This window comes from Bison bison, unplaced genomic scaffold, assembly GCF_000754665.1.
Source record: "Bison bison bison isolate TAMUID 2011002044 unplaced genomic scaffold, Bison_UMD1.0 scf7180017859304, whole genome shotgun sequence".
In the NCBI taxonomy this organism is placed as follows: Eukaryota; Metazoa; Chordata; class Mammalia; order Artiodactyla; family Bovidae; genus Bison; species Bison bison.
The window spans coordinates 487,072-498,231 of record NW_011489876.1 but is presented as its reverse complement, the minus strand read 5'-3'; the positions used below and the strand labels follow the sequence as shown (position 1 = coordinate 498,231).

Below are 11,160 nucleotides of genomic sequence, written 5' to 3'. Positions count from 1 at the left end.
CGCGGGTCAAAGGTCGTGCGTCGCTAGCCCCGCCCTCGGCGCGCGGGCCTTCGGGAGATAGCTAGTTGTGGGTGCCTGCGAGGTGCGTGGTGTAGTCTGCGTCGGGGTCCGAGCGGGACTGGTTGGGCGGCGGGAGCCGGTGAGTGCGGGCCCGCAGGGCGCTGGGCTTCCTCCTCTGGCCTCCTCTGGCAGCTCCAGGTGGTGGGGGGACCCGGGGCGCCGCGGCGGCGGAGCGAGGCCGGGGGCGAACCCGGTCTGGGAGCGGCTGCCGTTCGAGCTTAAGTGTCCGCTCGCGCCCGACTGCTTTTCAGTGTGGACCCGGAGTCCTCAAAGAAGAAGGGAGTGATGAAGAAGGGAAGGTGGAGATGAGGGTTTATTTTTTCTTTTCCCCAATGTGGGAAGGAATGAAAGACATTCATTGCACCTGCTCAGCAAATAAGCACGTGACCCAAAACTTTATTCGGGCTCCATAGCAGTCATCAAGCTGAATGTTTCCCCTCCAGTGAAAGCAAGCGGAGTTATAGGAGGAGGGACTTGGAAAAAGATCGAGGAGCGGAAGGAGAGATATCAGCATCTTCTCTCCTGCCTACGACCCTTGCGATACGTCATCACTGACCTGGAGAAATTCACCCCCGTACAGAGTACAGGGCAGAGTTCCTGGTGTCACTGGGCACCCAGCCCTAAGGAGCTCTGATTCATCGCAGATCCGGAACGATGAGTAAAATCCACAGTCGTAGTACAGTAGTTGCTGAAGTGCTCAAATTGGACTTAGGTCTGGGTGTGTATCTGCCTTTAATAACGGTTTTTACTTGAAGGAACTTGAGAAATCTTGTCAGTTCCCAGTATTAAAAGCCCTTATTTATTGTCCCGATCTTTAGTCATTTGTAATACGTCTTTAATTTTTAGTCACAGGAAGTAAGTGACCATGGTGCTCAATAGTTTGGATAAGATGATTCAACTCCAGAAGAACACTGCTAACATTCGGAATATCTGCGTTTTGGCTCACGTAGACCATGGTAAGAGCCCTTTCTAAATAGCTTGTTTTCAGTAATTAAGGGGGTGTGTCTCCACACGTGTCATTGGAGTGATGCTAAGTTGAAAGTCTTATTTCTTTTAAAAGTTTGATGTGGTAGAACACAGCCAACTAGGGATTGGTGTTCTTCTAGATAGTTGGTTTTTAAATGAGAAGTTGAGTTTTTATTAAACTATCAAGTATTTTTGAAATGGCTTTCTAATATAACAAGTCTGTAGTCCTAACATAATATTCTCAGAACCTGTGTTCTAAGTTCAAGGTACTTTGCCCTCTATGTCAAATGGTAGAAATTTATGAACAGGGCGCCCTCTCAGCTGTAGAGGTGATTTGGGGGTTGAGGCAACACAAAGTGAGACATGCAAAAAGTAGATAATAAGGATAGAGAGAGCTGGAGAGTCAGGAAGCTAGGAATGCATTAAGAAAAGGCTTTATAGCATAATTAGTATTAGAGATGAACCCTGAAGGGTGATTCAAGATGGCAGATGGGGACACTCATTTCAAATGGGAATAGTGTCAGAAGGGGAGAAAGAAATGTATGTGACCAGAGGCTGGGACACAAGAGGGCAAGGTGGGCTGATCCATGGTGCTTAGCTCCCGACAAACATTGCTTTCACGCCACAGCATCGCCTCCTGCTAAGCCTGCTCTTGGTTTCAAACTGCTTTTTGTTCACCCAGTCACAGCAAGGTGATAAGAGGTGGGAGTGTGAAATAAAACCTATATCAGATCAGATCAGTCGCTCAATCGTGTCCAACTGTTTTCGACCCCATGAATTGCAGCACGCCAGACCTCCCTGTCCATCACCAACTCCCGGAGTTCACTCAGACTCACGTCCATCGAGTCAGTGATGCCAGCCAGCCATCTCATCCTCTGTCATCCCCTTCTCCTCTTGCCCCCAATCCCTCCCAGCATCAGAGTCTTTTCCAATGAGTCAACTCTTCACATGAGGTGGCCAAAGTACTGGAGTTTCAGCTTTAGCATCATTCCTTCCAAAGAAATCCCAGGGCTGATCTCCTTCACAATGGACTGGTTGGATCTCCTTGCAGTCCAAGGGACTCTCAAGAGTCTTCTCCAACACCACAGTTCAAAAGCATCAATTCTTTGGCGCTCAGCCTTCTTCACAGTCCAACTCTCACATCCATACATGACCACAGGAAAAACCATAGCCTTGACTAGACGAACCTATATACCATCCTGAAAGTGAGGGAGGAGGAGATAAAAGCGAAGAGATAGGCTATGCTGTATCTTGAAGACCCCTTCCTGCCAGCGAGGCACTAGGATAAGGGTTGTTGTTTAGTTGCTCAGTCGTATCTGACGTTGCAACCCCTGGACTATAGCCCACCAGGCTCCTCTGTTCTTGGGATTCTCCAGGCAGTAATACTGAAGTGGATTGCCATTTCCTTCTCCAGAGGATCTTCCCCACCCCCCAGGGATTGAACTCACATCTTGCATTGGCAGGTAGAGTCTTTACCACTGAACCACCAGGGAAGCCCCTGTGTAAAGTATGCCTCAATAAAAAAAGTTATTGGACAGCTTTTAAAGTTGGAGATACAGATTATAGCACTGTGGAGTGCTAGAATCTTTGCCCTTCCAGACAGTGCACTGTTCAAGTCTAGTTAAAATGCTCATTGTGTCTTCTTTCACTTACTGTAGGTAAATAGGAAATACTTGGTAAAGCAGTTCTTATGGTTAAACGCTAAATATGTAGATGCACTCTACCTACCCTGCCCTTTAAGAAAAGTCTATTTAAATTAATATTGTTACTTTAACAGGAAAAACTACTCTGGCTGACTGTCTTATATCTAGCAATGGAATCATCTCCAGCCGCCTGGCAGGCAAGGTATGTTATTATATTTGATATATACATGCATTTCAGTAAATATTAGCAAATCTACAATGCGATGAAGCATTTGTTGTGTTCATAAAGACCTCAAAAGTATTGAGCATAGTTCATGCATCTAAGAGACTGGCAGTCCATTTAGCAAGATAAAATAGATTGTTGAGAAAAAATTATTTCTGTATTGTTTTTATTTTAGTTTATATTAATATTTTATAAGTGCAAGAATGAGTTTTTGCAGTAAGTCAGATGATAACCTGGCACGATTGTGGAAGATTTCACAGGTGGAATACATGCTTCACAGCAGGAAATAATGTGGATAAAATGGATAAAGGCTAATTTGTAGGTTTTAAGTGGAACATTTGCCTAGCAATTACTGAGAAAGGAAAATGTGCTAGTACAAAAAAATGTATCAGATTATGATGATCTTCAAGTAACTGAGTACTAGTTCTAACCTAAGTACCAAAAGAAGGCTTCTGAAGTATGAGGGTTGTGAGGAAAATCCTGTTTTAGGAAATGAAAGAGATCTTTGTTTCTAGCTGTGAATTGAAAGGACTTGGAATGATTTATTTGTAGTAGAAAAGTAAAGATATCCCTTCCTTCAGTGAATTTAAGATATAGTCAGCAGGATTTATCCAGTGATTGGTAATACAGAGAAGAGGAGATGGAGAAGCAAAATTGAATTTGAAAAGTAGACCTGAGATACTAAAGGAAGAATGGGGCCTTTGAGGCAGGTCGAGTCCCCAGGAAATTGGCCCAAGATACTGTCTAGAGGAGGCTTAAAAAACTGGGTGGAATAAAGTAATAAAGTGCTTTTATTTTTCCTATTTGAGAAGTTAGAACAAGTACAATAACTCTACTGTAAGTAGATGAAATAATAAAGCATAAATTAATGAAGTAGAAAAGATCAAAGCCAAATTTGTTCTTCAAAAGATTCATACAACTAACATATGATACAGTAATGATGGACATGTCATTATACATTTAAAGAGTGAATCCTAATGTAAACCATAGACCTTAATTGATAGTAACGTATTGATATTGGTTCATTGATGGTAACATGTATCACACTGCACACAATGTAAGATGTAAATAACAGGGAGGGAACTGTGTGTAGAAGTACTTAGGAACCTCTTTACTTTCCAGTTATTCTAGAAACTTAAAATTGCTCTAAAAAGAAAGCCTGTTAATTTAAAAAGAACTACTAGCAATGTAGACATTGTGTGATTATCTTGCATTACAACTGATAAATATCTAAAAACTGATCAAGAAAAAAGGAAAGGAGAAAGAAATACATGATACTAGGCAAGAAAAGAAGGCAATGGCACCTCACTCCAGTGCTCTTGCCTGGAGAATCCCAGGGACGGGGAAGCCTGCTGGGCTGCCGTCTATGAGGTCGCACAGAGTCGGACGTGACTGAAGTGACTTAGCAGCAGCAGGCAAGAAAAATGCTGCAGAGATTTAAAAGGTAATAATAGTGGGACCTAGTGAACAACTTCACAGCAATAATAAGCCTAAAAATTTAAATATTTAAAACAAAAGTCCACATCAGTCTGTTTTAACGTTAAGGTTGCATTTTTACAGTTGAGGTACATGGACAGCAGAGAAGATGAACAGGTCCGAGGGATCACTATGAAATCCAGTGCCATCTCACTGCATTATGCGGAAGGTAAGTCGGTCTGCATTTTACAGAACAGTGGTTTCGTATCTTTTGTGTCTTCCTTTCTCTTTCCAAATCAGTTTCACCCCTCAGGTTTTTTTGCTTTACCTTCCACAAACTTCATTCTGGCCTTTCCAGATGATCAATTTTCAGATCAGAGTCAGGCTGTCCAGACTTGGGTACAGATGGGGACCTCTGACTGGCTTGAGGGCAGAAGCACTGGCAGTTCACACCTGCCCCTGTCTACCCAGGTGCTTGTGGAGATATCTTCTCTGGGAAGGTCTGGAGTCATAGGACCTTGCTGGCTCAGTCTTATCATCCCGTTTCCTCGCTGGGTCCTCGTTCTGTCCTCTGGCCTGCCTGTTAGATCTAGAGTCTTATTTACTTGGCTCTGTGTTGCCATGGTCACTGTAGCTTTTATCCACTGATCAGAATGCCACTCTGACAGTAATACTTTTAGGGATTTGTCCGACAGACATAGTCATACGAGCATGCGAGATGTATGTTCATTGATATTCACCCTAATGTCTGTATCAATGAAAAGAATGCCTTAGTGTCTGTCTTTGGAAAATAGTTAAGTAGAATGATACATCCATGCTGTGAAGTGCTCTGCAGCTATTCCAACAATTGTGTGATTATATAGAAAAGATAAAGTCGGAGACAAAAAGCAAGTTGCAGGGTAAATACTTACAAGACACGAATGTGTTTTGATGATAAGAATATATTAAGTATGTATATGAAGATGCCTGGAAGGCTGTATACCAAAACCTTAACCATAATTATCAGGGACTGGATTATGTGAAAACTCAGTTTTCAAGATATTTATTTTGTACTGTTCGGAAATTTTACACAACATGTGAGTTTTGATCAGTAGAAGACAGTAGTAAAGATGTATTTCATTTCTCTAATGGACACAGTGTCATGTCCCTGACACTAACACCAAGGGTTGTGCTGTGTGGGGTGTGACTCTTCTCTTTGAGGTCAGTCTTCAAAAACGGGTTTGAACTAAACCAGTTTTGAAGCTCTTAGGTACATGAATTCCCAATGTATTTAAAGTAATGCCTTAATTTTTAAAAAACTACTTCTCACATTTTAAAGAGTATGTCCTAATTCTGTGATACAGCAAATGGTTCAGTGGTCAGTTTTTTTCCTATCTCTCCTTATTTTTATGAACTTGAAGAGTTTAAAGGTTCATGGACTGTTCTTTAAATAGTCTCAAAAGGCCTATTGTCATTTCTACTCTGTAGCCATTCTTTATACCTGTGAACAAATAATTGCTGTCACAGAACTTCTAAAATGAAGTTTTCATTCTGATTCATCTTTTTAAAAAATTTTTAAAAATTTGCAAGTTTTATATGTGTTGTAGAAAATTTACAGTAAAACATAAGATTGAAGTAATAATTGCCCTAGTTTTACCCCCAGTTATTTTATGTTCTTGCATTTAATCCTGTCATAAGTGTGCATGTGTATGTGTGTGCTTGCAAGCTGTGAGGTAGGTATCCAACTTAAATCCCTCCCCCCACACCCGCAAAGAGTTAACTACTTATTGCAACACCAGTCTCATTTGATTATTAAGTACTGTGTCATTAGTCCTTGGTGTGGTGCTGGTGTCAGCACCTCTACATGAATGAGGCAGTCAGGTGGGACTGCTGTGAGCCAGAGAACAGACTCGGTCCACCCATGAAACACCCCCTCCACCTGGGTGGGGACTGGTGCTTTTTACCTCCAACTGACAGATGCCCTGTGTTTTTCTGTTTTGTTTTGTTTGTTTGTTTTTTCAAGAAAAGGCATCAAGATTTTTGGTAAACTCATCCAGTTTAAAAAAAAAAAACTGGCAATTATTAAAAAATGATAAAGTGCAGTATAGAGCAAATTGTAGTGGGCTTTCACTAATAGGCTTTCAGTCTGTACTTCAGGCATATGTGCTAGCTGACAGCCTGGTTCAGGGGGACGCTCAGTATTTACCCAAGAGGCAGCCATACTGTAGCTTAGATGTGCTCCAAATGTGGAGACCAAGGATGTGGAGGCGTCTGCAGACAGATCCACTTGTAAGTTCGCCCCTCTGTAAGCACATCCAGAAAGTGAAAGTGTTAGTCACTGTCATGTCTGACTCCTTGTGACCCCATGGACTGTAGCTTGCCAGCCCCCTCTGTTCATGGGAATTCTGCAGGCAAGAATACTGGAGTGGGTTGCCATTTCTTCCTCTAGGGGATCTTCCCGACCTGGGGATCAAACCTGGGTCTCCCACACTGTAGGCAGATTCTTTACCATCTGAGCCACCAGGCGAACACCTCCGTAGGGGTCTGTGCTTATGGGCTAGTAGAGGGTTTCAGCTCTGTGACCCTCTGGTCTTAATCTCTAAGACTGGGCCCTGGGGACACTGACTTGTGCCATCCAGATGCACATGAGGCCAGCAAGTATCAGTAGCTTCTGTCATTTCCAGACACGTCAACATTCACTTGTGTTTCTGATTACTGTCCTTTTCCTTTGGGACCAGGCTTGGAGGATGGGGTTCCATTGTGCCTAGTTTGACTAAAGGTCAGGTTTTTTTCCTCTAAAGATAATGAACACTTTACCTTGTGAAGCATTCAGATGATGTAAGATCTAAGAAGATGGGTGCACCATGGTTTGATTCTGAGCTGCATGTCTCATCTGCGTGATTTTGTTTAACCCTTATGGCGATCCTGGGAAATGGAGATTCTCCTCATTTTACATGTGTGCAAAACGGAGTTCAGAGAGATTAAGAGACCTTCCCAGAGACAGAGTAGTTAGCATGTGGCAGTAGTCCTGCATAATGAATGTGTGACTCTCTGTGACCCCATGGACTGTAACACTCCAGGCTCCTCTGTCCATGGGATTTTCCAGGAAAGAATAATGGAGTGGGTAGCCATTTCCTACTTCAGGGGTCCTGGGAACCAAGGAATCATTAATATATTTCCAGCCTGTTTATTTGGACCAGGAGTCTCTCAAAAGTCATTCAGTCCAGGCCACCACTGATTCCCCCTTCAGTGAAATTCTCTGCTGTCCACAAGAGGTTGCTCTGGCTCCTTAAGGGCATCTTTTGTGGCATCACCCCCATCTCTGTTGTCTTTGGTCACTGCCCCAAATGGAGGTCACGTGGTCTGGCCTCTAAGTCGTCTTGTCCCCATGTTTCTCACACCTGCCCTCAACCCCTCACTATTCCCTTCCTGCCCACACTTTTCTCTGAAAACTTTTCCAAGGTAAACCTGTGTCCCTCCATCCTCAGTGTCTTTTGTCAGTTTTCCCTCCTCCCCCTGCCTGGCTGTTTTCTAGTCACTGCTCTCTCGTCCTTCTTTTGAGTGAGTGCTGTTTATTCTGTCATACTCTGTCCTGGGTAAGAACATGGGATCACGCTACTCCTTGTTCCCTGGTTCTGGTTCAGAGTTCAGTTCTTCCACCATTGATTTAAAACTCCGTCTCCTTCGAGACTCTTACCATCTATCCAGTTATTCTTCACCCCTTCTCACCACCTCAGCTTCTGGTTACAGTCCCTGGTCGCCATTCATTAGTGACTTTGGCACCTGGTTCATCATTTTCTTTTTTACCCAAATCCACCAAGGTAGCTTTTCCTGTGTCTGAAAAATGACCTCTTTCAACAGCTTGAGCTTGGCTTCTCAACAGCAGTGATGTGTACGCCTCTGCTTCACCCACCCCTAGTATGGCTGCTTTCTGCATTTTAATATCACTCCTTACTGGTCCTCTGATATTTCCCATTTAAATACTCCCTTCTGCACAGTCTTTACTTTTCCAGCTCTCTCACCTGTGTAGCAAGGGACCTGCTTGACTTCAGGAAGCCCTTCAGTTTCCTGCGCCCCATCGGCATCCTTCATTTCATCTCTGCGTCCTCCTGTCCAGACTTGTCTTTTTCTGACAGTCTCGCTGAGGCCCTCAGTGTATCTGCTGTCTTGGCCTCCTGTCCTCCCAGTGAAACTCTAACCCTTGGTAGAGCTGACTCTACACATTTTCCTCCTACCCTTGGGCTGGGCTCTCGGCTGGTCGTTGGGCCACTGGCAGACTTCCATGTGTCCTCTGTCAGACCTTGGGCATTCTCTACCACTGGAGCTCTCTTAAACCCTCTTGTCTCTTCGAGTCCACCTCTCAGTCCCTCTCCCACAGTCTCAGCAGACATTTGTCCATTCTGTTTTACAGAGAAAAGGAAAATTCTCAGCTATTTGCCACTACCCCTCAAAGTGTAATACAGCTAGTATCTTTGCTTGCCTGCTGTCACTGTGAAAGGCTTGTGCTCTGGACTTACCTCCTGTGTCCTGGTGCTGTCAACTTTTCAGCATGTTCAAGCCTCTCATCTTAAATTGTGTGTGTTTGTGTGTAAGACTTAGACAAAAGTGTACCGCTCTTACTCTTTCAGTGGCTCTGACAGCAGTCCCTGTGCTTTACGATAATGGCACATGTTAGCAGTGTGAAATTGGGTGAAACATAGTTGGTCCTTGATCTCTGACTTTCTGTCTAGGGTCATATGAACATAGAGAATTTCCAAGTAGATTGCAGAGGCTTAGGACATTTACATGGGTGCCAGGCAGTGAACATCAGTCTTCTCTCACTCCAGGGTTTCTTATTCTGATTCTGAGCCAGATGAACAGACAAATGTTCTTTCCCCAGTTGCAAAGCCTAGGGGCACCTGTGACCTTTACAGGAAGTGACTAAGCTGATAGATAGGCCTGGGTATGTTTCTGACTTGTGACTGCTTTTGTGACCTTGGGTAAATCTCTTCCCTTTTGGGAGCTTTAGCATGAAAGCTAAAATGAAATGAAGGGTTGGTTGTTTCTAGTAATTTTCTGGTGGAGTCTTTAGGGTTTTCTATGTAGAGGATCATGTCATCTGCAAATAATGAGAGTTTTACTTCTTCTTTTCCAATTTGGATTCCTTTTATTTCTTTTTCTGCTCTGATTGCTGTGGCCAAAACTTCCAAAACTATGTTGAATAGTAATGGTGAAAGTGGGCACCCTTGTCTTGTTCCTGACTTTAGAGGAAATGCTTTCAATTTTTCACCATTGAGGATAATGTTTGCTGTGGGTTTGTCATATATAGCTTTTATTATGTTGAGGTATGTTCCTTCTATTCCTGCTTTCTGGAGAGTTTTTATCATAAATGGATGTTGAATTTTGTCAAAGGCTTTCTCTGCATCTATTGAGATAATCATATGGTTTTTATTTTTCAGTTTGTTAATGTGGTGTATTACACTGATTGATTTGCGGATATTGAAGAATCCTTGCATCCCTGGGATAAAGCCCACTTGGTCATGGTGTATGATCTTTTTAATGTGTTGTTAGATTTTGATGGCTAGAATTTTGTTAAGGATTTTTGCATCTATGTTCATCAGTGATATTGGCCTGTAGTTTTCTTTTTTTGTGGCATCTGTGTCAGGTTTTGGTATTAGGGTGATGGTGGCCTCATAGAATGAGTTTGGAAGTTTACCTTCCTCTGCAATTTTTTGGAAGAGTTTGAGCAGGATAGGTGTTAGCTCTTCTCTAAATTTTTGGTAGAATTCAGCTGTGAAGCCGTCTGGACCGGGGCTTTTGTTTGCTGGAAGATTTTTTATTACAGTTTCAATTTCCGTGCTTGTGATGGGTCTGTTAAGATTTTCTATTTCTTCCTGGTCGAGTTTTGGAAAGTTGTACTTTTCTAAGAATTTGTCCATTTCTTCCACGTTGTCCATTTTATTGGCATATAATTGTTGATAGTAGTCTCTTATGATCCTTTGTATTTCTATGTTGTCTGTTGTGATCTCTCCATTTTCGTTTCTAATTTTATTGATTTGATTTTTCTCCCTTTGTTTCTTGATGAGTCTGGCTAATGGTTTGTCAATTTTATTTATCCTTTCAAAGAACCAGCTTTTGGTTTTGTTGATTTTTGCTATGGTCTCTTTTGTTTCTTTTGCATTTATTTCTGCTCTAATTTTTAATATTTCTTTCCTTCTACTAACCCTGGGGTTCTTCATTTCTTCCTTTTCTAGTTGCTTTAGGTGTAGAGTTAGGTTATTTATTTGACTTTTTTCAAAGTTGCAGGATATAAAATCAACACACAGAAATCCCTTGCATTCCTATACACTAATAATGAGAAAACAGAAAGAGAAATTAAGGAAACAATTCCATTCACCATTGCAACGGAAAGAATAAAATACTTAGGAATATATCTACCTAAAGAAACTAAAGACCTATATATAGAAAACTATAAAACACTGGTGAAAGAAATCAAAGAGGACACTAATAGATGGAGAAATATACCATGTTCATGGATTGGAAGAATCAATATAGTGAAAATGAGTATACTACCCAAAGCAATTTATAGATTCAATGCAATCCCTATCAAGCTACCAACGTATTCTTCACAGAGCTAGAACAAATAATTTCACAATTTGTATGGAAATACAAAAAACCTCGAATAGCCAAAGCGATCTTGAGAAAGAAGAAGGAACTGGAGGAATCAACCTACCTGACTTCAGGCTCTACTACAAAGCCACAGTTATCAAGACAGTATGGTACTGGCACAAAGACAGAAATATAGATCAATGGAACAAAATAGAAAGCCCAGAGATAAATCCACGCACATATGGACACCTTATCTTTGACAAAGGAGGCAAGAATATACAATGG

General features: G+C 42.1%; 1 protein-coding gene across 3 annotated transcripts in view; it reads left to right on the top strand.

Annotated features, from left to right (window-relative positions):
* Nucleotides 1–19: 19 nt before the first annotated feature.
* Nucleotides 20–11,160, top strand: part of EFTUD1 (elongation factor Tu GTP binding domain containing 1) — a 118,340-nt gene continuing 107,199 nt past the window's right edge. The window contains exons 1-4 of one of the 3 annotated variants that reach the window (XM_010830867.1): nt 20–82; nt 907–1,016; nt 2,804–2,871; nt 4,453–4,537. In XM_010830867.1, coding sequence (XP_010829169.1) covers nt 926–1,016; nt 2,804–2,871; nt 4,453–4,537 — 244 coding nt within the window. In that variant the 5' untranslated portion in view covers nt 20–82; nt 907–925. Of the gene's footprint in view, nt 140–167; nt 779–906; nt 1,017–2,803; nt 2,872–4,452; nt 4,538–11,160 lie in introns of those variants that run through there. The other 2 variants (XM_010830856.1, XM_010830876.1) reach the window with 2 other exon arrangements.